The 27,175-nt window shown below is 43.2% G+C and overlaps 1 protein-coding gene across 3 annotated transcripts in view; it reads right to left on the bottom strand.

Moving 5' to 3' along the window:
• Window positions 1-23,322, bottom strand: part of TBC1D24 (TBC1 domain family member 24) — a 37,909-nt gene extending 14,587 nt beyond the window's left edge. The window contains exons 1-5 of one of the 3 annotated variants that reach the window (XM_042437949.1): window positions 23,264-23,322; window positions 18,573-18,654; window positions 13,655-14,689; window positions 10,380-10,397; window positions 3,519-3,677 (exon numbers count right to left, since the gene is read on the bottom strand). In XM_042437949.1, the coding sequence (XP_042293883.1) occupies window positions 3,519-3,677; window positions 10,380-10,397; window positions 13,655-14,613 (1,136 nt within the window). In that variant the 5' untranslated portion in view covers window positions 14,614-14,689; window positions 18,573-18,654; window positions 23,264-23,322. The remainder of the gene's footprint in view (window positions 1-3,518; window positions 3,678-10,379; window positions 10,398-13,654; window positions 14,690-18,572; window positions 18,655-23,263) is intronic. The other 2 variants (XM_042437951.1, XM_042437950.1) reach the window with 2 other exon arrangements.
• Between the last annotated feature and the right edge of the window lie 3,853 nt (window positions 23,323-27,175).

The following is a 27,175-nucleotide window of genomic DNA, read 5'->3' as shown; positions in this document are numbered from 1 at the left end:
CCCTGATGGGATCGAATACGGAGAGGAACCAGGACTGTAGAGGTCTGAGCCGGAGCCTTGCCCATAGGGTGACAAAGGTTGTGGAGGCTAAGTGACCCATGGCCACCTGAACGGTCCGAGCCTTGAGACGGCGCCTGCCGAGGCAAGCCCGGATGGCCGTGCATAGAGCCAGGAACCTGGGCTGGGGCAGGTATGCTCTGGAGATTTGTGAGTCCAGAATCGTTCCTATGAACTCGATCCGTCTGGAAGGCGTGAGGCTTGACTTTTCCAGGTTTACTTGGAGGCCGAGGGAGTCCAGAAGAGGCCCAGGTGTCATAGAGGCCCAGGTGTCAAAGAAGGGCCCTAATTTATCTGAGGATGGAATGACGAAGTGCGCAAGGGAGTTTCAAAACTTTCTCTTGCCTCTTGCGTCTTTTTTCTTGTATCCCTGCTGGAATCTCGGCTGGGATGGAAGTCGCTGGTCCTGGTGGGCTGATGGGGATTGGGAAAGTCTGCCGTGAGAGGACCTGTCTTGGGGCTGGAATTGGCGGTCTTGTTGGAAACGTTGCTGGTTTTGATGGTACCAAGAATGTTGGCCGCTGTATCTATGTCGGGGTGTTCTAGATGATGAGGTTGACATCCCGTGTTTTCTGGCAGCCGTTTTCATCCTGTAATGGAAACTGAGCTGTTCGTCAGTTTCCTTGTTGAAGAGGCCCGAGTTGTCAAAAGGCATGTCCTCAATCACAGCCTTGGCCTGGGGAGCCAAATCTGACGAGCGGAGCCAAGCATAGCGGCGGAGGGCCACCGAGCCCGACAGAATCTTGGAGGCACAGTCTGTGGCGTGCCTGGCGGAAATTATCTGCTGTCCCCCAATGCGGTGAACTTCATTGCGAAGAGCCGCCATGATTCTCCTCTTGTCGTCCGGTAACTCATTGATGACAGGATCCATTTTCTCCATCAAGAGTTGGACATAAGCGCCCATGCAAGCGGCATAGTTGGCAATCTTGATGTCCAACGCTGCCAACGTGTAAAACTTTTTGGCTAGGCCGTCAATCTTTCTGCTCTCCTTATCCACAGGGGAGGAGGACGGGCGGGCAGCAAACGTGGTCTGTGACCCTTCAACAATTGCAGAGTTTGGCTTTGGATGGTTGAAAAGCCAAGACGGGCCCGATGGCGTAACCCTATATAAATTCTCGATCTTCCTGGAGGTAGACGAGATGGTAGCCGGGGTCTCCCAAGACCTCTTGGCAATTTTGTCGAGCGAGGGCAGGAAGGCCAAGGAAGGAGGAGCCGGAGCTGAGCCGTGGATACGACGCTCTACAGGGTCGAGGGCGTCTTCCTCAGAGTGAGAGACCTCCAGTTTGAGTGCATCAGCCATACGGATGACCTTATCTGAAAAAGATCTAACATCGTCCGAGGGCGATGGTGCATCAGGGAGTCCAAAAGATAATGGCTGTTCAATGTCCATTGGTGGAGAGAGAGAACGGGAGCGTGACCTTGAGGGGGATCTGCTTGCACCCCGACTCAAGGGAGATGGGTCCCTGCTGGTATGATGCATCCTGTCCGTTCCGTCGACCTTGGAGAAGGAAATCGGTTGCGGAGAATGGGGTCTCACTCTTGTTGGGCCCGGTAGATTGTGCCGTAGATGACCCGGGTCGACCGGAAGCAGGTATTGACCTGGGTGGTGGTCGTAGATGAGATCAGGATAGGTGTCAAAGAGGGCCCGATTGGGTTGGTTGCGGTCACGGTCGGGATGGTAGCGCTGGGTAGAGTCATCGGGTTGGTAGCGCTGGTCAGGATGGTAGCGGTGCACGGGCTCGTCGGGATGGTAGCGCTGGGTGGAGTCACCAGCTAGCGCTTCGTCAGCTTCAGCCCCGAGGGCGGCTCTGTCCCTCGGTTGAGGGGGCGCCTGGCGGTGTCTGTACCAAGATGGAGACGGGGAAGCCTGTCTGCGCCTCTGAGGAGAAGGTCGAGATGGAGACGGAGAAGGGCATCTGTGTCTCTGAGGCGAGAGCGGGGCATTGGAGTCCGGGATTTCGCCCTTGGACTCAGAGCTCTGGTCTAAGTCTACGATCTGGAGATCCTTGTCTGGGATGGACAGGTGAGACGAGACCAGAATCCTCGGCTCCAGCGGTAGAGGGATAGAGCCTGAAGCTATCTCCAGGATAGGTGTCGCAGGGGGCCTCGAAACAGGAGGAGGCACCGAGACTGTACTCGGGGGCCCTTTATGCCGGGTCTTAGGCGGCGGAGAAGCCGATTTGGTGCACCTCGAGTCCTGGTCTGACTTGGAGGACTTAGAAGGCTTTTGCTTGTCCCCATGCTTCCTTTTGGAAGCCTTGTCTGGCTTCTCCAAATGGGCCAAAGTAGAGGCGAAGGAAGACTGGGCAGGCTCTCCCGAGGCTCCCGCTTGAAAAACCTTGTCGTAAAGGGACGCTTTGAGTTTCTGGTCCCGGTTTTTCAGCGCTTGGGAAGTCATGGCCCTGCAATGGGTGCAGGTGCCTGGGATATGGGCTACACCAAGGCAGAGGACGCACTTGTCGTGGCCGTCCGAGATGGGGATTTTAACCCCGCAATTAGTGCACTGTTTAAAGGAGACCATGAGAGGTCCTCCGGAACAATCGTAGGTCGTTTACCAGTCCAAGGTCAAGTCCGTTCTGTCGTTGTAGAAAAATTCAAGGGATTTCACTGAAAGAATGGTCAAGAGGAAAGTCTGAGTCAATAGTCCAGAGATTCAATCCAATAGCAATGATAGCGAAGTTCCTCGAGCTGCTAACACGGCGGAATGAAGGAACTGAAGAGGAGCGGGCCACCAGGGGCCTTATATACGGGATGGGCGGGGCTACCGCCAAAAAGTTGCAAAGAGGCTGATGAAAGTTACATGACTTTCTGCCCAGAGATTCTGGAAGTTTCCGAGTTTGCTGCGCATGCGCAGAAATAACCCATTTGTGTAATTCGCAGAGACCACAAAGAAGAACTATGTCCACTCACTGGACTCATCTGACTATTCCCTCAGGTCAAGAACTCAGTCCTCTCTTGGACTCAACTGTTCCCTCAACTGTCAAATCCCAACTGACACTACCAACGGACGCATGGAATGTTCAAAAGTCCCAGCCCACATTCTACTGACTGGACCTCAGCTGCCTTCTGATTGGTCAGCCAGGTGTTCTATGTACCACACCCAGGTTTAATGCTTTAGGAGGCTACCAAAAACCCCACTCAACCAGGGATATTAATACTGTCCCCCCCTTCCCCCAGGTTCTCCTGAGAGATCAGCATTGATCCGGATCGTCAGCAGTGTGAATACACTTCTCAATCGATTCTGATAGCTCCAAATTGTTCAAAGGAAGGAAGGAGGCTCCATTTTAACCTGGAACAATAGCATGTGTAAATAACACAAGGGTTAAAATGACTTGGAGAGATTCGCGAAGCCAAAATATAACGGGAACAAAGATCTTGATATGCATCAGCGCAGCAATCCGCATCTCTTCGGGGCAAAAAAAATGAATGTGAATGCCCCCTTAAAGGAGGCAAAACATTACCTGCTTAGGCTGCAACCATGCTCAGAGGTGGTGAAGAGCAGCAGAGGCTGGCAAAGTGCAAAGCGTTCGGGAATCCATGACCAGATATCTCTCATTTTCTTTACATCAACAATTTCAGACTTGAAGTTTTCTGCATGAACAGCCAAGTGGACATTTTGCCTGTGGAACAACAGAAAGTATTATTGAGAAAAGGAGTCAAGGACAATTGACCAAAGCAAATATTGGCCAATACGGGCCTTTTCTATGAAAGAAAGAATAATTTTGAAACACCCAAAAGCATTTGAAGATGAGTATGCATACCCTGAAGACCGACACAGCGCACTGTGAGCAGAAACAATGCTCCAACCCACAACAGGAAAACAATGAAAGGGCAAAAGAACTGAACTGACTTTATATGTCTCTTGAGTTTAGCATTTTTAAAATGTCATTAATAATACAATTTCCATAAAACCCTCAACAAGAGAACAACAGGTTGAAAACTCTATACATCCCTAAAAAAGATTTTCAAGGGAACAATATTATGAACTACATTTTAAATATTCCTAAATCCAGTTTGGTATGTTTATGTGGAAAGGTACACCCTAGATTTGATTTTCATATAAATAAATGGAGGTCAGTAATTCGGCATTGATTGCAACAACCCTAAAGATTTTCAAATCATAATGGAAATCCTGGAAAATTTCAGAACATATAGACCCACTGGGTGACTTTAGACAAGCCACATGCTCTCAGCTTCAGGGGAAGGCAATGGCAAACCTCCTCTAAACAAATTATGCCAAGAAAATCCCATGATGCCTTAAGTCGGAAATGACTTGAAGCTACACAACAACAATGAAAGATCCTACATCAAGCAGACAGAGCCCCTTCCTGAGGCTTGAAAGGTGATGGAGGGCTGGTGGGACATTTACACAAAGGAATACAGAATAGCTACTTGCTCTTCACTCAAGAACAGATATACAAATGCTTATGTCACAAATGGGATACTGGTCAGCTGTGTTCTGATCATGCCCTTTAATCGGTTTCCTATAGATTTTGTGCATCTGTAGGCAAGCTACCCCAATTCACCAAAGCCATAGCCATTGGAAAAGAGATTGAACATTCTGGTTTAAACCCCCCTGAGAAATTATTACTGAATTTCCAAACCAGCTTAATCAGTGATGGAACTCACAGCTTGGTTTTCCTGGTGGTCCACTTGCAGTATGATCACAATTACAGCGATAGCATTTAATAAACAATGTCTTAAAGAGGAGCAGTCGTTCCAATGGTTAGAGTGGCAGATAAACTGTATAGGCATGAATATTTTCAAACCTATTGGTCAGCCAATAAAATTCTCTTCTAACCAGTGTCCAAGTTTAAGGACAGACTTTTATGCATGTATTGCAGTGTGAAAAATCTCATGTGCTTGGGACTATAATCTATTTCTGGGGAATTAAAGAATCCATACATAGCTCAGTTACACCAAGAAACAGGAAAGCAATGGAGGTGGAGAAGAACTGCTGGACCTGATCCCCTTCCCCACCACCACTCCCTTCTCCTTTTGTGTCGTGTCTTCTTAGATTGTAAGCCTGAGGGCAGGGAACCGTCTAACTAAAAGATTGTATGTACAACACTGTGTAAATTTACAGTGCTTTATAAATAAAGGTTAATAATAATAATAACAACAACAAAGAGGAGGACTATGGACCAGACGATATACGTACATGAAACCAAGCAAAATGTAAATACAGATTTTGCAGCTTGTGTCAGATGAATGCAGGAGCCAAAGCAGAAAGCAAGCCCAAACTCTGAAGATGTTTATTCAGCATGCCAGAAAAGAGGGCTGAGATGCAGAAGGATGCTTCTTGCACAAAGCACTCTAATTTTACACTTCCCTCTACTGTAATATGGCTGCACTAGTTTACTGTATTAGTCCAATCAGTAGTTCCTTGATGTAGCAATCTTTTCAAGTCTAAAGCCTCCTACAACATGTTCTATAGGTTGTCTCCCATATCCAAAATGCTTGGGACCAGAGGTGTTTTGAATTTAGGGTTGTTTTGGATTTTGGAATACCTATATTTATATATACATATATAATAAGATAGCTTGGTGATGGGATCCAAGACTAGACTCAGAATTCATTTATGTTTCATATACGCATGGTCTGAAGGTAATTTTATACAGTATTTTTAAATGATTTTGTGCATGAAACAAAGCTTGTCAATGATTTCAGAATTATGGATAAGGGAGACTCAACCTATAATATATTTCTTGTTTTCTTTAACACTTTCACTATAATATTCCCACAGCAACTAACAATAATGTTAGAAACTTGCAATACAACCTTTGAAGTAAATAAAACACCAGTGAAATAGCAGAGGAATTAAAATATTATCCATTAAAAACTTACACACTGTGTTAACAGGATCTTTTCAGACTAACAAGTTGGCAGCATAAGCTTTCGTCGACTTAGGTCTACTTCTTCAGATGTGTTTTGTCTATGAAAGCTAATGCTGCCAACGTCTTTCTTTAGTTATGTCTCAAAGGTATTACCAGATTTCTCTACACACTTATTCTACAGACTAACATGGATATATCTTTGAACTTTGTTATGTATCTCTTCTCTGTGGCAAAGGGATATCGTAGAACCTTAGAGACTAACTGTAAGAAAGAAATTGCAGCATAAAATTTCATAGACTTGGTCCACTTTCTCAGATGCATGGAGTGAACTGCTGCCCAGGAAGGATCTTTATAATCAGACTGTATGACTGAAATACAAAACTTGTGGGTATGGAGATGGTGATAAATGTGGTTTTATGGATGGTTGCTGAGGGACAAAGGCAGGAGGAAAGATGCTACCCAAGGCCAGGGTGGGTGGATGACCATATGAATGGTGGAGGGAATTTTGTAATGTGGTGTGTGCTGGCTGAGAACCAGAAAAGAGATATGATAATTCGGTTAAGAGCATCCATGTGAGGCTGAAGTGTTAGCCAGGATGCCATTGTCTCTGATCAACCCATTGTTGATGGGATGGAGTCTGTGGATATATTGTAATTCAGCTTTTTCTCTTTCCACTCTTCCTTTGTAGCTTTTTTTTGTCCAGGCACTGCTGCTCTGACGTCTTAGTCCTCTACAGCAGTGTTTGTAAGGATGACGTGTGGGTCTTTCATGTGTCAGGGACTGGTAACATATTTGTACACATTAGCTACAACTGTTTTGTTCTTTCCTGAAAACTTACCAGCTAATGGAGTGTGTAGCACTGTTCTGTGGCAAAGCAAAATAAAGGGGAAAAAATAGCTCATGCTACAGTAAATCTGCTTACTTTTCAAGGTGCTACAAGAAATGTAAGGTACTGCATTTAGGGTGAAAAAATATAATGCATAGATATAGGATAGGGGCGGGGACACCTGACTTAACAATGGTACATGTGAAAGGGATCTAGGAGTCCAAGTAGACCACAAGTTGAACATGAGTGAACAGTGTGATGCGGCAGCTAAAAAGACCAATGCAATGTTAGGCGGCATCAATAAAAGTATAGTGTCTAAATCAAGGGAAGTAATAGTGCTATTCTATTCTGCTCTGGTCAGGCCTCAACTGGAATACTTTGTCCAGTTCTGGGCACCACAATTCAAAAAGGAAACTGGAGTGTGTCCAGAGGAGGGCAACCAAAACGGTGAAGGGTCTGGAAGCCATCCCTTGTGAGGAGAGATGTGGGGAGCTGGGTATGTTTAGCCTGAGAAGAGATGATTAAGAGGTGATATGATAGCCCTGTTTAACTATTTGAAGGGGTGTCACACTGAGGATGGAAGAAGCTTGTTTTCTGCTGCTCCAGAGAACAGGACCAGGAGTAATGGATTAAAACTAGAGGAAAAGAGATTCCACCTCAACATTAGGAGGAACTTCTTGACAGTAAGACCTATTAAACATTGGAACACACTCCCTCAGAGAGTAGTGCAGTCTCCTTCTATGTAGGTTTTTAAACAGAGGCTGGATGGCCATCTGTCAATGGGGATGCTTTGATTGAGAGTTCCTGCATGGTAGAATAGGGTTGGACTGGATGACCCTTGTGGTCTCCTCCAGCTCTAGGATTCTATTACAGTACTGGTTTTTTTGTGCATGTCTATGACATACTAAAATGCCACTCTTTCCAGGAAGGGATGCCTGGCAAAGTGGATGTTTTGAAGAAGATGGGCAAAGCCTTCTCCGCTTGTGCTACAGGACTCAGTGCTGTTGGGACTGGGGTTAATGGGATGCCTACATCCTCAATTTGTACCCAAGAGTTTCTGCTGAATGCTGTGTCTGACAACATTGTCCACGTACCCAATTTTTGGAATTATTAAAAAAACAGCACAACTACATTGCATTCCATTTCAAGGCTTCCCAGATGCTGCAAGCAAAGGGAACCGCCAAGCTAGTAACAATGCAACCCATTACCTGGATACAGGCAATGACTGAATTTTTAAGGGTGAACTGCACATCAAGTAGAGTAGTCACTGCAAAATAATGGTATAAAATGAATGGTATGAAAATGAGTAAGTTAGGACTGTTTCATTAGTTACCGATTCATAATGGCCTTCAACAAGTTGTATCTCCAATAATCCCCAGATAGCAAGGCCAGAAGAGAAAACAATTTTATATTTTGCTGTCATTGGAAGTTCATTTTGGGGACCCATGCACCTATGAGGATATTTAGAGCACATGCAGTTCTGGACTACTGCAAATCTACAAGCTGGTTTTTAAAGAAAACCTGATATTATCTATGGAGTGCTATTTAGCAGCCTTAGAGCTCTATTATGCTTCTTTCTGACAGGAAAAGAGAAAAAGAAAAGAAAAAGGAATCCAGCTCATTGAATGCTGAAATCCTTACTGCTGCTCCTCTGATCTCCAGGTAAGAGGCTATTTAGGGCTCTTGTATCTTCCCTGGATATACTGTAACATGCACCAAGCTAATGCTAATTGTTCTTCCCCCCAGGTATGTTTACCCTGCCTCTGTGGATATGTATGTCTCTTGAGGCATGCTGCCAGTGTGCGTGCTCTGAGATTAACCAAAGCCTAAAGACCATCAAAGCTTACGCAGGTCAATCTAATGTGAATTTCATACCTTGCTGCCAAAGCACAAGCACTATGTGCTTGCAGCAGAGTGACTGAACACATTTGTTTATTGATGAGAAAGGCATGTCATCGTCAACTGTGAGATAACCTAGGCGAACAATCAATCAGTCAATCAGCAAGCAAGCAAGCTTGGAAATATAATGTAAATAGATACTTGATGATATAAATTGGACCGGACAACTTGTGGTTGTCCAGATATTGTTGAATTGCAATCACTATAGCGATTAGCATTTACATTTCTCTACTGCTTCATAGTGAACTAAGCACTCTCTAAGCAGTTTAAAACATGTAAGCCAATTGCCCCCAACAAGTTGGATACTCATATTAATGACCTACAAAAGGATGGAAGGCTGAGTCAACCTGGAGCCCTGGGATTGAACTCACAATGGAAATTATTGCATCAGCTTTGCTTCCGGGATAGACCAGGGATGTAAGTTTCTTAAGGGAGAATCTTATCGCATTCATCCATCGCCAGGCAGTATGTGGCCTGTATGCAACCCAGGCTTCTCTCGCAGCATTTCTAGAACGGGACTGCAATAATCTCCATAGTTGTGGGTGCAGTTCTGGCATTTAACCACTTTTCCACCAAGGCACCCATCATCCCTATCATCACTTACTACTGAACAGCTAGTTGTGTCTCATGTGATTTTCTGTAGCATTTGAAACTCTCCCTCTTTGGAAGCCAAAATGATTAAATTGAAGCTGTTGTACTTTGGCCACATCTTAAGATGACAATAATGCTAAGCAAGGTAGAAGGCAGCCGAAAGAGAGGAAGACCACAGGCCAGATGGATAAATTCAATTCAAGGAGGTCAGAGGCCTGAATCTACAAGACCTAAGCAGTGGATAATAATAGGACTAGATGCCTCATACACAACGACAAGCATTTGGAGAACTACAAATTGTCCACCCCAAAAGGTCTGGCAAACTCTAAAGTAAACTGGACCAGAAATTCTTTCCTTTGTTTGTCCCAAAAGACTGTGGAGGGAAGGATGGCAAATAGAAAGGGCATAGTTATGAAATAAGCAGCAATACAAGCAGATGACAGAAGTAGTGAGGATGGACAAGAACAGAAAACTGTGGTAAGGGATTGAATAGTGAATGTTAGAATTACTGTAAAAGCAGAGAACAGAATAAGGAAATGGAACCAGGTTATGAGGAATGCATAAACACACAACTCTATGGAGAAGCTGTGCCCTACACCTTGTTGCAAGTGCATGAAGGGACTCTGGAAGAATGAAGGTTTTCTTACAGCAACAGAGCACCTCCAAACACAGGTTAAGAGGCAGAAACACTATATACCTGCAACGTAGTCTGAACAGCTTGTAGGTAATATCAGTTCTCATAGTGACAAGGCACCGCATGAGCAAGACACCATTAGTAGAAAACAACAGTGGGTTACAAAGCTAGTTATATAAAGAGCAATTATACATCTTGCTACTCAATGGCTCTGCATTATTTTTTTTTTGCCAACAGGGAATCTAATGCCCTCTGCAGTCTGACCAGGTCAAACAAGACCAAGAAAACCCATGAGTTTCATGACAATGCACAGAATTAAAGCTAGACTACAATGGAGGCCTTTTTACACCAAACTTGGCAATAGGACTGATGAAAGCATTGGAAAGACATCCTTGATTTCCCTCCCACTGTCATCTGAAATTATTGTAAGTAAATGCTGTACCCATCCAAGCAACCAGCAGCGATAACAGCCATAAGGAAGCAAAGCAAAGGCAGATGAGAAAAGCAAAGCAGGAAGATTTAAATCAAAACCTACCTTTTGGGGGAGGCAATGCTGCAAAAAAGGAAGGGTGTAGCAGATTTGGAATTGAAAGAAGGAGAAGGCATGAGAAAGGAGACAAAAAGAAAAACAAGGAAAAGATCAGCGATTTCAAACATCCCCACCGAAGTGTGTGGAAGAAGCCTATAGAGAAACACAAAGAGTAAGGTCTGAATGAAATCAAGCACAGATGCATATTCACCATTTTATTACTTCTCAATTCCTTTTTGGCCTCAGGTCACCTTTATTTTCACTTGATACAACAGTGTTAAACCCTTGCCATTTCTACTTTCACTCTGCACAGACAGTGGGGTATTTCAGACATGTGAACCATCAGACGTACAGTACTACTATATAGCTTTCATAAAATGTATCTAGTTTCTTGCTCATTTCTGCAGCACAAGGGGGTACACTGCTTTCCATATCTGGTTGGATTGAAAATCCCATTAGTCCTAGTCAAAATTAATCATAAGGTATAATGGGAACTGCAGTCCAACATCATCTAGATTGCCACATGTCCGCCATCCCTGTTGTAGTAAGTTACTGTATAGTAGAAGTAAAAAACAGCATCAGAACCAGCGTTCTCTAGACCTTTTCTCCAGGACCTCATCTAAACAGAACTGGATCAACAAAAATTAACTGTAGCGTTAAGCAAGAAGGTGGCGGAACTGGTTTGATGTATGTAGGTTGCTGTGATGCTATCAAGCAAATAAAAAACTATCACAGCATAGGAACATCTCATGAACCAAGGCCAATTTTTAGTATTTCCAGTGAATACTGTACCCTTTAAAAATTGGCTGTTTCAAATACAAGGCACCGAAGGCTTCATGAAAGAGGAAACTGCTACATGCTGTATTTATCTCTGCAAGTGCTTGTTAAATTTGTTACTGGGATTTTAGGATTAAACCAGCTGTTATAGGCAGGTGCATCAGGAAGCCCCCAACTGTTTTTCAATAAAAGCAGCCACAAGAGGCTGTCATTTTTGAACAGAGAAAACATGAAAGTGAGCATAGTGACCTTCCCCATCAGCTATTTTTCCATCTTGAAAGTTTCTGCCTTCAGGATTCCAGATACAGGAGGGAGAAACAATGCTCCTACACCAACGTATTTGCCTTTTGTCACCTGAATATAGAACTTTGCATTTGTCTCTGTTGAATTTCATTCCATTAGTTCCAGTCCAATTTTCTAATTTCTTAAAAACCAGAAATGAGCCAGCAGGAAAAGAGCAAAGCCTCTCCTTTTCTCATGCACACAAAATAGAATCATAGAATTGGAAGGGATCTCAAGGGTCATCCATTCCAATCCCCTGCCATGCAGGAACTCACAATCAGAGCAGCCTCAAGACATAGCCATCCAGCTTCTTTTTAAAGACCTCCAAAGGAGGAAACTCCATCACTCTCTGAGGGAATGTGTTCCATTGTTGAACATCTCTTGCTGTCAGGAAGTCCTTCCTAATGTTTAAGTAGAATCTCTTTTCCTGTAGTTTGCATCCATTGCTCCATGTCCTATTCTCTGGAGCCTATCAAAACCAAAAACAGGTATGCAGTATTGACAGCTATAAAAGGTATAATTTACAGGTGTCAGTATTGCATACCTGTGTTTTGTTTTGATAGTGTCTAGATTAGCAGGAGTGACAGTGGTTTTTCTGTTTGCTATTATCTAGAGCAGCAGAAAACAAGTTTGCTCCATCCTTAATATGACATCCCTTCAAATACTGAAACAGGGCTATCATATCCTCTCTTAACCTTCTCTTTTCCAGGCTAAACATCCCCAGCTCCCTAAGTCGCTCTTCATAGGGCTTTATGATTTCCAGGCCTTTCACCATTTTGGTTGCCCACCTCTCAACATGCTCCAGCTTCTCAACATCCTTTTTGAATTGTGGTGCCCAGAACTGGACACAATATTCCAGGTGAAGCCTGACCAAAGCAGAATAGAGTGGCACTATTACTTCCCTCAGTCTAGACTCTATACTTCTATTGATGCAGCCTAGAATTGCTTTGGTTTTTCTAGCTGCTGCACCACACTGTTGACTCATGTCCAATTTGTGGTCTGCTCCTAGATCCCTTTTACACGTAGTCTCCTTAAGCCAAGTGTTCCCCTTCTTATATCTATGCTTTTCATTTTTTCACCCTAAGTGCAGTACCTTACATATCAGCGACCTGAGGCAGCATTTTGTTTAGGTCAATGTTTTTATACCTTGTCATTCTTTTTAAATTGCTCGCTGCAAATTCAAACATGGTTGAACACATGTAAAACACTGCAATTTCAACAACATTGAAAAATTCCCTCTCTGAAAAACAAAAGAAAAGAAAACAAAGACAGGTCAGTGGATCAGCAGAATAACCCTTGTCTCCAGAGTAATAGTCCATCGCCAAAACCACTACACCACACTGGCTCTTAACAAAAATATACTGTACTATAGGTATATTACAAAATGATGTAAGAAGGCCACTAATATGGCCTCATACTCTGCCTTATATTCTGCAATGGGTGTTGTGTTTACTGCAAAAGCTGGGGGAAGGAGACTGGGGTTTTTTTTACCACATTTTGTACAATTTTAAAGTACTATAAACTAACCATTGCTAGGTGAGAAACAGGAAAATAAAGACTTATTTCTCAAAACCACAACTGTAATGCTGATTTTTTACAAAATGTGGAAAACTGTCAATGCTTTAAAAATAACTTTAGCTGTCAATAAGTGCTAAGAGATCCCTTTTTAGCTGCTGTAGTGGTTTCAGTGTTGGACTACGATTCTGGAGATGAGGGTTCGATTCCCCGCTTGGTAATGGAAACCCACTGGGTGACCTTGGGCGAGTGACACACTCTCAGCTCCAGAAAACCCTGTGATATAGTCGCCTTAGAGTCACCATAAGTTGAAATGACTTGAAGGCACACAACAACAACAGCTTCATGTTGGATAAGGCAGTCCTTTAGCATCTTGGACTTCAGCAATTTAGGGCTTTAATGTGCATAAGCTTCATTGTACTAGTGCTGTCCTTGCTAAAAACCACACTCCCCTGAAAGCCCAATTACCAGAAAGTGAATAAGCAATATGTAAATGTAACTATCAAGTCTGCACTTCTCACAGGCCATAGGGATTTAGTGCATGGACCATACTTTATCTGTACTTTCCCAATGGCTTCACCCTGAATAGACACTTCCTTCCCACCCTAACAAGTGGACTCGCTCCCTCATATGAGTAGTAGTGTTACCAGATTCTGGGGATGCTTTTGGGAGGAAACTTTCTGGGGTTGCCTATTATCTTACTTTACCTTTTCTGCTTCACTGTTATGCCTTTCTGTTGAAGAGCCTTCTCATTGGCCATCTGCAAAAGCTGGATCTCCTTCCGGGAGAAGAGTCGAATTGCAAACGCTTTCTCCAGCAACTTCTCAGGAGACACCGACTTTGCAATGTCCCTAACAAAAGTCCGGATGTCCTGCTGTATATTGTCTGATTCCAAAGTCTGCCCAACTCTGACTTTGTGAAAGAATTTGAGGAGAGCCAGTGCCACACGGTAAAGTACCTTGTAGCCTTCAACTAAGAATACATCAAAGACACGTGCAATATAGATCAGAGGTAGTTCTCCAAAAAGCCAACGTTGCCAGTCCGAATATACTTCCAGAACATCTTCCGAGACTGCCACCATCAGCTTGTGGGCGGCCTGACAGTACTTGTTAACCAGATCACCGAAGGTCATGCAAGAGGACTCAAAAGCCAAGAATGTCTGATCAATGAAGTGCTTGGAAGGGTCATTGCAAGCAAGGATACGACAAACCTTCTCAAAACACTCTGCTTCATCTCTGCTGTAATGAAGGAGAAGCGCCACAACAGAAGGCAGAGCTGGGCAAAATGATATGTCTGGGAACTGGCTTGCAATGCAAGAGATTATCTTCCTGACGGCTCCAATGCCCTCTGCATTCAGGCAGTAAGTGGGAACTAGGCTGTTGTCTACAAATTCTGGAAGTGGAAGGTTGCTACTGTTACGTTTGCCAGCAATTTTCAACACAATGTCCCGGTAGACGTGTGCATCTGGAGTCACTGTGCGGCAAGGGATATCATTAATCAGTTTATGGTATACTTTTGCTCTTAAGGAGTGGTTCTTGGCCCAGTATCCCTGGCGAGCCAGTTGTTTCAGATCTTGAAATTCTGTGCTAGTCAGTTCCTTTGCATCCTTGTCCTGGATTGTAGCATCCATCTTATCCCAGTCTATAAAGCGGCTATATTCACCCATAGCTGTCGAGATTGTGTTTGTAGGATGACATAAAAGCAAGTATCTTCTTCAGTCCTTCGAGAACTTAGCCCTGCTCCTGGAAAAGAATGGAAACACATAAAAGGCTACATGCATGTACCTGTTGGGAATTTCAACTTGCCCTTTGTTTTTGGTTGTTGCCAGCAGTAGAGAACTGAATGAAAATCACCAGCTTGAGATGCAAAATTAGGATTCTTTATGGAGTTGTCAAAGCAACTGTTTATAACTAAAACATACACACACCCAAATAGTCATCTCATTGGTTTAACCAGTCAGCACAGATGACTTGCATTGTGTTAGTAAGAGCTGACAAAACTACACTGAAAGAAAGTCAGATTCAATGTTTTTCTGAATACTGAACTTTCTAAAAGGCTTTCTTTAAGGAGTAGCCCAATACTATTAAAATGGTAGATTCCCCCCTTAGTTGGTAATGGACTGATTAATCCTTTTCTATTCAAGTGAGTTACTGCTGTGGTTTAAAGCTCACTCATAGTACAGTCTGATACTGCTCATAAATTTCAGTTGTCTACTGTTCTTTTTGGCGACATGAGTGGGTGAATAAGATAAAGTGCCAAGACAGACATAATACAAACAGGTTAAAAGCACTAAAAGTGGTCCTCCAGTACTAAAAAAATCAGAGTTTATAAAGAAATCTAGTATTGTATGTATTGATACCATCTCTGTTACAGGGTAGATTAAACACTAGTAAAAAGATCATGTGCCCCAGGATGAGATTGTTATCTTCTGATAAAATGATGAACCTTTGCCTAATTGGAGTAAAACATTGCTGTAAATACTATGTACTATATATAAATCAGGCATAGCTAGGAGGGTAACAGTTTTAGTCCAGACAGGTCTGGACTCTGGTTGAATATTAATCTGGCTATTTCAGAATCTAATCTCAGTATAAAAATAAATCAATTTCTTTTTAAAAACATACCTAATATTACAACAGGCTTTCCCTTAAAAATTTCCCTTACAAACCCTACAGGAACATGCAATATCTTTCAGAGAGAACACTTTTGACTTTTTTGTTCTTACACGTGAGAATGAAATAAAAAGAATATGTATCCCCCAAATTTATTTATATCCCATTGAATAGGAGTAATAGGAGTATTTTTTTTGGACCACTACTAACTTTTAGGATCTTTCTGAAAGACAAATGTAATCTTTGCGCCATCTGAGAAGATGAGCGTAGACCAATTTGCATTTCCTGAGAACACTAAATCACAACTCATGTTGACACTTGATACAGTAAGGCCTTTGCGACTTGGAGAACGCACTACTCCTTTATTAGTATAAAAATATTGCAGAAGGGAAAAAAAGGTTAGCATGACCTTCCTTGTTCAGCTTGCTCTATTCCCCAAATTTCTCCCAGTTTTAAGGTACATTTTTAGATCTCCTAGCTTGCTTTAATGCTGCCAAGAACAAACCATGTAGCCAGATTCCACAATGACAGTTTTATGGATTGTCTCAGTAGCCCAAGCAGCATGATGGGTATCATATCACAATTTTGCATGCAAATCTTTACTATCCAATGACACTAAGTGCGTACGGATCAGCCCCTTTTGAAAAAGTGTTTATTACTGAACGCAAATGGATCTATGCCCCTTTTCTGGCAGCCTCCTCCCACAGACCATTTTTTCATATTTGCAAAGGCTGAAAAGCAAGGACAAGGGAGGAGGAGGAGGAGGAAAAAATGTGGCCACTTCTTCAGAGGTAGTACTGAGCGATAGTAAGGCCTCAGGATCCAGAAAAATTCGTATCGTGTCCCTTTCCTTAATTTTCAAAGGGCTGGGCTAGATGATACAGGTCTTTCAAATCTTTACAGTTAGTGTTGATGTGTCAAAGCAACACATTACTTTCAATTTAATTAAAATAGTTATAAAATTGCTAATCCATCAGGCATCAGTGTTAACAGTGTATTTATTTGTTATGTTAAGAGAAGAACCATCAGCCTTATCAAATAACTTGTAAAAGTTAATGAGATTACTCATTACCGATGGATATTACCTACTTGTTAATTTGACAGTTCCCTGCCCGCAGGCTTACAATCTAGACTTCATTGCCCACCGCCATTTCCCTTTCCTTGTATGTCTTGTCTAGATTGCAAGCCTGAGGGCAAGGAACTGTCATATTAATAAATAAGTAATACCCATCTGCAATGAGTAATCTCATTAACATCTACAAGTTCTTTTACAGATCTACCTCCTGCTTGTGCTGGTCTACGACTGTTATATTCTATTCTATTCTATTACATATTTGGGTTTAATTGTTCTTAATTATACACCTTAGATAACTTCAGTCAATAAAAAATATTGCACAAGATTTACAGAGATGGGTGGGCCTAAAGTTGAGTCTGTGGGGTCAGGTAAACATGATTCAAATGAATCATCTATGTAACAACGGAATTTTTCTACTTAAATACCTATCAGGTATTTTCAGAAATTAAATGCATTGTTTAGAAAATTTGGAGGCAGCTTCTCATCGCCGAGAAATTCCATGAAAAGGATGCAAATTCCCATTAAAAAGGGAGGGTTTGGCTTTTCAGATCTCCTCACTTATCACTGGGCATACTTGTTATCTTCTGTTAATTTTTGAACTTGTCCACTTAAAGTGAATAATTCACCATGGCCAGCCTTGGCATCTACACTTTTGTACCTTTATTTAAACTGACAGCTCTTGGCACCCATTCCACAAAAAAGGATAGTGTAGTGCCAACCATTACAGCTGTTAGAATTGTGGCAAATATTGTCTTGTCAATTTCAATTTGACCATACGTTGATGTTGTGTGTCTCCAAGTAATTTCTGACTTACGGTGACCCTATTATTGAGTTTTCTTCTTTTCTTTGTTCAGAGAGGGTTTGCCTTGGCCTTCTTTTGAGGCTGAGAGTGTGCGATTTGCTCAAAGGTTGCTCAGTGGGTTTCCATGGTCATGTGGGGATTTGAACCCTGGTCTTCTACTGTCCTGCAGTATAAATAAAGTGAAAGGACACAGCCAAGCAGCAACTGAGAAGAGACAGGTTCCACATGCTCTAAGATGATCGTTTATTCAGTTTTTATTTAAGAATAAGTAAGAAAGAGCTAGATATGAGTAGTTTGAGTGTTGGACTATGACTCTGGAGACCAGGGTTCAGTTCCCAACTTGGCCATGAAACCCGCTGGGTGACACTGGGCAAGTCACACTCTCTCAGCCTCAGGGGGAAGCAATGGCAAACCTCCTCTGAACAAATCCTGCCAAGAAAACCCCATGGCTTTAGGGTGCTGTAGGTTGGAAACAACTTGAAGGCAACAACAAGCTTCCTTAGAGATTGCCATTTCAGCTATTATACTGAAATATAACAGCAGAACATGCTACAAAACTTCCCCCTACTTCAATATTATCTAACCCACCATTGCTTCCATCTATGCCATCTCCATAGAAGAAGCAATTCTACAGCTTTTCTTGGGGAAATGCAATTAAATTGCTAGAAATGGAAAGCGCCAGGCTCTTCTCAGAGGGATATTTTTGGTTTTCAGTGGAATCCTTGAGCTTGGAAAAGTTACTTTTAAGGGCTCTTGCTCCCTAAACCCACCAGATATCAGAGCCAGTGGAAGTTATCACCTTTCCCAAATTCTATTGCTTTTGCTACTACTACTTTTGCAGGCTTCTGACTGGGAAGCAAAGCGCCAAACACTTTCAAATAGTAGTGAGCAAGGCACACATATAGTAATGAGGAAGCCCAATCAATTTGTATTGTGCATACACACAAACAGGTTGTTATTTTTAATCATTTCCCCTCTTTCAAAATTGCAGTTGCAAAGTCATCAGAAACCATGTAAAACTGCCAGTGTCTCTGCTCTTTAAAAGGGCAAAGATAATGAAAACATATAACCACTCAAAGAAAAAAGTCCATCATCAAAGCTGTTCGGGATGTAGATTAAGGGTATGTAATACAGACCTTTTACACCAATGAGTCCTAAACTTTGGTCCTCCAAGCGTCCAGCTCAGCCAGCTTGGCCAACTGTCAGGAATATTGGGAGCTGAAGTAAAAAAAGAAACATCTGGAGGGCTGAAGTTTGTACATCTGAAGTCATTTAAAGCCAGAGTGGCACAGTGGTTTGAGTGTTGAACTACAACTTTGGAGATCAGGGCAAGTCACACTCTCTCAGCCTCAGGGAAGGCAATAGCAAACCTCCGCTGGACAAACCTTGCCAAGAAAACCCCATGCTAGCATCACCATGGATCAGAAACAACTTGAATGCACACAACAACAATAGCTCAAGTACCACAACAACCATCTTTACCACTGTCTCCCTTGTGGCAACTTTGAATTTCCCCCCAACTTATTCACCAGCCTAAGTTCAAAGAACCCCAGAGGCAGTAATGGTATGAATGCAATGGGTTCCAAATATTCAAAGCTTTTAATCACATGAAATAGACATACTCTGTCTGACTAGAGCTTATTCAATGACATGTGGAAGATCCACATGTATTATTTCTAGTAAGGAAGCATGCAAGTTTTTTGTGGCTTTTTCAGGCTATGTGGCCATGTTCTAGAAGAGCTTATTCCTGACGTTTCACCAGCATCTGTTGTCAGAAACAAACTCTTCTAGAACATGGCCACACAGCCTGAAAAACCCATAAAAAACGATGGATGTCGGCCATGAAAGCCTTCGACTTCAAACACACAAGTCATATTTTGCATTCAGTTCAGATGAAGAGAAATAAGCAAAAATGGGTAATACCAAAAAGCACATACACAGGAACAGGGATGTAGCCAAGGGGGGGGGGGGTTCTTGGGGTCCAGACCCCCCCTTCCATTAGAAAAATGAATGGTGTGTGTTGCTGCACCGTCGTACCCAAGCCCCATTATAATGGTGGCACTTAGTCTGGACCCCCCCCTTCCTAAAATCCTAGCTATGTCCCTGGCAGGAATACAACAGTAGTTACCGTACTATAAAATGGGGGAGCTAGGGGTGCCATGTGGTCCCTATAGATACAGTTAGACGGCAATTTCCAGTATTCTTGAAATGTGGCAATACTGCTGTCCAACCACATCTGGAGGACTGGACAATTCCCAACATGGCACTTCGGTTCTTTTTTCTAGTTAAAGGCAATTATATGTTCTCTATGTGAATGCAAAAGAGGGCATGCTTTCATATATCTTGCCAAGACAGCTCCTTTGCACCTGCTTCCTTGGGCACAATCTCTAAGAAATACAATGGGACTAAACTTGAGACAGGTATGAGTGCAGTCAGGGTTGCTTAATGCTCGGTTAAATTCTAGGCTGGAAAACCTCAAGGTAGCAGTTGCCTGACTTCCCAAAATTAAATGTTTCCATCTAGTTCAGTGCTCTTTAAAGAGACTTTGGACTCCAGCTCCCAGAAGCCTCAGCCACATTGGCCAATAGTCTGGGATTCTGGGAGCTGAAGTCCAAAATCCCTTAAAGAGCACAGTTTGGGGACCACTGATCTAAATATAAGAGCCGCATTCCAGTTGGTAATGACTGCATTTCTGTTCATCTGAGAGAAGTTCCAGACTCAGAATATTTGCTCATGTATATGCCTTTTGTTGTTGCTCAATTGATATTAGCTCTTCCTTTTCCTCTGTTTTCCCATGCAACATAGGAAAGACTATTATCTGAGAGTCATGAGTAATGATGGCTTAATTGGCAACTCATGGCAGTAATCAGCCCAATTAATTCATTACAAACACATGAACGTTTGGGAAAAACCCTTGAGAAGAACAGTATTGGGGATGAGCTTCATTAGCCTGGATCACATCTCCCATCATCTGACCATTCACCGTACGAACCGAGGCTGGTAATTTAGGACAAAACACCTGGAAGACACCAGATTGTGAAACGCGGATTTGCACAAAAGCCACCCAGAAAGCAACCGAAATCATTTTAAACTCCTTTAGCCCCGAGAGGCTCTTGCTTTAAAAACAAAACCCTCAAATTTCATAGCACAAGTAGTATAAACTTAAGGGCAGGTTTATGTTTATTCAAGCCCACAGGATATTGGCGATTACAAGTTTACCAACCAAGTGCATTAAAACCTAACACCGCCCGGCTAAGAAAAACATAAACAGGCCTTTAAATCTAGTCAATTGTGTTTATGCAACAACCGCTCTGTAACTATGATCAACTCAAGGTGTTTGGAGTATCAACACCCACTCTAGAGATAAGTGGTAACAACAACTACTTCGCTTTAGATCTTGCACATTAGATGCGAGATAGGTCTTCCCTTACTTTAACTACAGCTCTCATGATGCGCAATCCTAATATACTGGTCCTCCCTGTAAATGTTCCCATTCACCGCCATGCTATACTTTGTTGTTGTTTGTACCTTCAAGTCACTTGTGGGCAAATGTTTTGTGGCATTACCACAAAGGGATGTTGGCAGCACATGGCACCATGTTGTAAGTTAAGTGGACAGTACAGCTGCATAGTCAATTCTAAGTATATTTGTTCTGGTAGTCTCACTGAATTTTGTTGGGATTGCGCCCAAGTAAATGGGTACAAAGGAGATGTCTTGGCAAAATGGGGCCAGAACGCATTCACGTGAATTCGCTAGTTCAGCCAATCTACGTGAATTCGAATTACGTTCCAACTGACTTCCCATTGCCTGAAAATAGCTTGCCATTGCCCGAAATTGTGTGTGATCACCTCTCATGCAATAAGGTGAAACCCCATGAATGCGTTCGGACTGGCTTCCCATTGCCTGAAATTGCGTGTGGTAGTCTATCACTCAATAACGTTAAACCCCATGATTGCGTTCGGATTGCCATTGGATCATACTTCCAATTTCCCTTGTCTGACAACGTCCATATATGAAATCATGTCTTCTTTTGCGTTCACACACCGAGAAGTGAAAATATAAATGCCTTTAACTGGGAAAGAAAAAAAGAAACAAAGTCACGATTCCCTCAGTGAATGAGTGGACGACAATCCTTTTTTTGTGTAGAATCACCATATATTCAACTCTGGCTTTTATTATACCTTTATTCCAGATTTTAAGAAGTTGCTTTATTTATCTGCTACTGAAGCTGCACCAGAACAGCAGTCCTCGTTTTCTTATGGTCCTGGTTCTTATGGCACAGCTTAAGGTGCATTGCTTTGAGTGCGCAGCCACCACAATTTCCTAGTACCTTACAAGAAGCCAACAAGGGCATGAAGGAGACATATAAAGGGACATATAAAGACTATGGAATTCTGGGAGTTGGAGTATGTTGTGGAGACCAGAGCGGAGCAGAGCTCCGCTCTGGTCCCCACAACATACCCCAACTCCCAGAATTCCATAGCGTTGAGCCAGACAAAGTGGTTTCAAACCGGTTTATTTCTCCCGTGTGGATACAGCCTGAGTAACCAAGTCAAGTCACACTCTCTCAGCTTCAAAGAGGAGAGTCCTCTTGAGGAAACTTGCCAATAAAACCTTGCAATAGGTTCAACTTTGTTAGCATAATTATTGGATTATGTTTTATTGTAATTATATGGGCTTCTTGGGAGTTGGGGTGAAGTTTATGGTATGTTATTATGTTACGTTATTAATATATATTTTTATGTTGTGTATTTTAGTAATGGAAGCTGCCTCGATCCTTCAGCGAGGCGGGATATAAAGATAACAACATAAATATTATCAAGTATTAAATATATAAATATTATATATATTTAGTATTATATAAATATTATTAAATATTATATTTAATGTTATTTAAATATTATATATATAATAACACATAAATATTAAAATTAAATATTAAAGGTATAAATGTTATATTTAACAGTATTTAAATATTATATATATTTAATAATATATAAATATTATTAATATTAAATGTAAAAATATTATATTTAATGTTATTTAAATATATATATTTAATAATAAATATTATTAAAATTAAATATTAAATGTGCAAATATTATACTTAATTATTTAAATATTATATATATAATAACACATACATAAATATTATAATTAAATATTAAATGTGTAAATATTATATTTAATGTTATTTAAATATATTTAATAATACATAAATATTATTAAAATTAAATATTAAATGTGTAAATATTATATTTAACATTATTTAAATATTATATATTTAATAATATATAAATATTATTAAATTCAAATGTTTAAATATATTTAATGTAATTTAAATATGATATATTTAATAATACATAACTATTATTAAAATTAAATAGCATTAATATAAATGTATATTAAAATAATAATATAAGGTATTAATATTTATGGTTTCCATTTTAATTTATTTTATTTTTTATGCCGCCTTTCTGCCCCCAAAAAGGAACCCGAGGCAGCTCACAATATAAATGTAAATGCAAACTTTGGCAAGTGGTTCACATTCCCTCAGCCTCAAGAGGGAAGCCATGGCAAACCCTCCTCTGAAGAAAGCTGCCAAGGAAACCCCATGAGCCAGAAATGGCTTGGAGGCATTCAAAAAGGGGCGACCATAAGGGAGGGAAGAGCCAAGGAGGCCTCCTTCTGCCTCAAGAAGGGTCTCTCCCTCAGCGCCCTTCAGCCCTCTCCCTCCCCCGCCCCTCCCAACCCCGTTGCCTGGCAACGGTCGCCGCAGAAACCCCAAATCCCGCCCCTCGCCGCAACAACCGCCTGCACCTCTTACCTCCGGCCTCGACTGTCAGACAGCAAACCTGACCAAGCCCGCGCACGCGCACTTAATATACTCCCCCTCCCTCTCGTACACCCCCCCGACTTTCCTTTCCGCGCATGCGCTTTCAGGTCTCGCTGATTGCGCCTCAGCTGAATCCCCTCGACAAAAAAGGGCGGCGTGCGCATGCGCAGTGGGCGAGGCCTTTAAAATAAATAAATAATTTTAACCCGCTTTTTGAGTCCCCTTCAGCTGCAGAACTAATAATCCGTGGCAATTAAGGTTTTGTGAGAGACGTTTAGCCTTCTCTGTCAGAGAAGAGAGCTCTGGTGCCAGAATAAAACTACAATTCCCAGGATGCCATGGCAGTTAAAGTGGTTTCAAACCGGATTATTTTTGCACTGTGTCCGCCTGAGTGTGCCCCAAAAGCAAACTAGAACACGAACCAATGGATTCACATGACAAGAAAAGAGACTCCACCCAAACATTAGGGAAAAAAACACCTTTTTATTGTGGGTTCTCTAACAGTGGGATAGAGTGCCTTGGAGGGTGGGAGGCTCTCCATCTGTTGAGGTCTTGTAACAGAAGGACCTCTTTTTGGAGAATGCTTAATAACTCGATGCAAGAAGTCCTTTCTGGCTGCCTCTGGTTCTTCTATAGAACAGCTGTTTACAAAGAGTTTGGAGACGGTGCATCTTGAACGCAGAGGTCCCCAATCTTATCCAGTATGCCCTCATACCAGATGCATTCTGCTTCCAGGTCTTCCATGTAGTCCCTTAATATAGCAATCTGTTCCCGGACTGTATGTGGTCTGTGGGCATCGGGTGGGCTCTGTCTGCGGGGAAAGCCCCTCTCGCTGGCAAGGCATACGATCTGCTCCAGTCTGTCCTTCTGCCACTCCGCCTCCCTTGTCAGTTGGTCCAGGGTCATCTCCAACTCTTCCCGCAATCTGTCAGGCGAGACAGGACGCTGGGCTTCGTAGTCCTCGGGGGCTGTTGGCTCCTTCTCTGGAATATGGAGGGGGGGCCCTGATGGGAGACCCTCTGCCTCCAGGATCGGCTGAGACACTGGGGCAGCTGCAAAGGCCTTGACGGTTGGCATTGCTTCAGGTGTCGATGGCGGGCGATGGGGAAAGCAAGGCTCTTTCTGGACAGCCACCGTCTCTTCCACGTCCCTCTCGAAGGCAGCCTCTCTCTGCTGGCTCTGCATCATCTCCTCCTCCTCCCTCTCTTGCTCAGCCTCCGCCATCAAGGCCTCTTCGGGAAAGTAGAAGCATGGAAGAGAGCCAGAAGGTTCTAGAAAGCGGGCCAGTTTGGGCTGCAAGGCCCCTTCCTCAATGGTAGCACCACCGGGAAGCCCCATCCCCTCTCTGCCCTGGCGCTCCTTCTGGAAAAGAGCGGGCAGGAGATCCTCTGCCCCTGGCATCCCAGGCTCCCTCCTGGCGGCTGGGTCTGCGGCAGAGGGCGCCCTGGCCTTGGCCTTCGCACCCCTCTTGGTCCGGCCCTGGCCTCTCATCCTGTCTCCCTTGACGCCTTCCAGCCTAGCAGGCAGCAGCTCCACGCGGTCGCCTGGCAACGCCTGTCTCTGCCCCGCCCACCGGTGACGTCACACACGGGGGAAGGGCCTGGCCCTGCCTGCCTGCCTGTGCCCCCCCCCGACTCCCCTTCCTTCTATGACGTTTTCGCGGCGCCAAAATGGCGGCCCCCTGGGTGGATGGGCGCCGCCATTTTGTACGGACTCAGTCCAGGGAAAGCAGCTCTTCCGCTGCCTCTTTGCCCCCTCCCTGCCCTTCTTCCCTTTGCTAAGGGAGCCCTCCCCCACCTCTCCTCTGTGGATTGTGGGTGTTGTTGTACTTTGTGATATGGCCAACCCCTTTCCTTTGGTAAGATCTAGGGGTCCTTTGTTTATTTTGGGTGTGTGTGTGATGGGTGTTGTTGTCCTTTCTCTCTGTGGATGATGGGCGTTGTTGTTGTTGTTCTTGTCCTTTGATTAACAAGGCTCCCTCCCTGGATATATACCCTTTCCCTTTGGCAATCTGGAGGGAGCCTTTGCTGCTCATTAGCTGGATGATTGGTGTTGTTGTCCTTCTCCTTTGCCAAGATGGAGGCTTTTAGCTGGGGGTGGCTCGTCCGTCTCTCCTCTGGGAATGATGGGTGTTATTGTCCTTTGCTAAGGGGTTGCTTTCCCTTCTCCCCAGCCCCACTTCATCTGTGGATGATGGGTGTTATTGTCCTTGCTAAGGGGGTTGTTTTCCCTTTTCCCCAGCCCCACTTCATCTGTGGATGATGGGTGCTGCTGTCCTTTGCTAAATGGGTTGCATTCCCTTCTCCCCAGCTGCACTTCATCTGTGGATGATGGGTGCTGCTGGCCTTGGCTATTCCTTCCCCTGGACAAGATTGAGGAGTCCTTTAGCTGAGGAGGGGGTGCTTTCTCTTCTCAGCCTCCCCTCTTCTCCTCTGTGGATGATGGGTGCTGTTGTCCTTTGCTTCACACATGGATCCCCATCCCTTTGGCAAGACAGAGCTGTCCTTTGCTAAAGGGGGGTTGGCTTTCCCTTCTCCTCTGCCTCATCCCCAAGGCCTACTCTGTGGATGATGGGTGTGGTTGTCCATTGATCAACACACTGCCCCTTTCCCTTTGGCCAAACCTAGGGATCCTTTGCTAAGGGATCAGCCCCCCAATAGTCCTCCTTGAGCCCCCCAATGCCTCCTTCAACCCCCCTCATCTCCCCAATGGCTGCAGAAGGAGAACTTGGGTCGTGACAGTGTGCCTTTCTTTCTCTTTCCAGGACCCACCCAGCAAGTGGAGAGCAAAGCCTTGGAGCTGAAAGGCCGACGGAGAGCCCCCCAGAACCAGCCAGAGAAAGCCATTTTCTCTAGTCATCTCCAAGTCCTCCAGCGCAACTCTATGGTCCATTTCCAGCAGAGTTGCACTGGAGGACCTAGAAATGCCTAAAGAGAATGCATGAATCAAAGCCACGAATGCGGAGGGTCATCTGTATTCTGCCTTCCTCCTAATATAGGGATCCAAGGTGTCAAACAGCAAATTTAAAAACAATACGATTTAAAAACAGAAGAAAAACATTTAAACAGTTGAATATAAAATTTAAGAAACAAACAATTTAAAAAGTTAAAACAGTTATGAATTAAAATATAACGTGGTATAAAGCTCGATACAGACCTTAAAATTATGTCATTGTAAGATGTTAAGCAAAGATCCCAAAAGGAGCATTTGCCATGGAAAGCATGATCAGATGAGCATTTATGCACCTCCCCAAAAGGAAGGATGGATAGATAGATAGATAGATAGATAGATAGATAGATAGATAGATTGACTGAGAGTATTTATACCCTGCTCTTCAGCCACAAAGGCTTTCAGAGTGGTTTACCAATTGTTAGTTTGACTGTTCCTTCCCCTCAGGTTTACTTTCTAAATAAGACAGACACACAAGCAGAAGTTTGCACCACACTTTCTTTGTATTGTTTGCATATCTCAAAGCAAATTTGGAAGCCATTGCAGTAACTGAAGCAGAAAGTCAGTACATCCCACTGGCAGTTAAAGCGGTCTCAAACTGGATTATTTTTGCACTGCGGTCGCCTGAGTGTGCCCTCACCCTAACAGTTTATACGTGTTATTGACCCAAAAACACACTGCAGAAATAATTTGGTTTGAGACTGCTTTAACTGCCACTACTCAATGTGAGGGAATTCTGGGAAATGTAGTTTTGTGAGATATTGAGCCTTCTCTGTCAGAGAGAGCTCTGGTGCCATAAAAAACTACAATTCCCAGGATTCCCTAGCACTGAGCCATGGCAGTTAAAGCAGTCTCAAACTGGATTATTCCTACAGTGTGTTTTGGACCAATATAATGTTGGGATGAGGCTGCACTCAGGTGACCACATTGCAGAAATAATCTGGTTTGAGACTG

Source organism: Sceloporus undulatus, chromosome 8 (genome assembly GCF_019175285.1).
Source record: "Sceloporus undulatus isolate JIND9_A2432 ecotype Alabama chromosome 8, SceUnd_v1.1, whole genome shotgun sequence".
Lineage (NCBI taxonomy): Eukaryota > Metazoa > Chordata > Lepidosauria > Squamata > Phrynosomatidae > Sceloporus > Sceloporus undulatus.
Note: the sequence above shows the minus strand (reverse complement) of the source record. Positions and strands in the feature narration are given on the sequence as shown.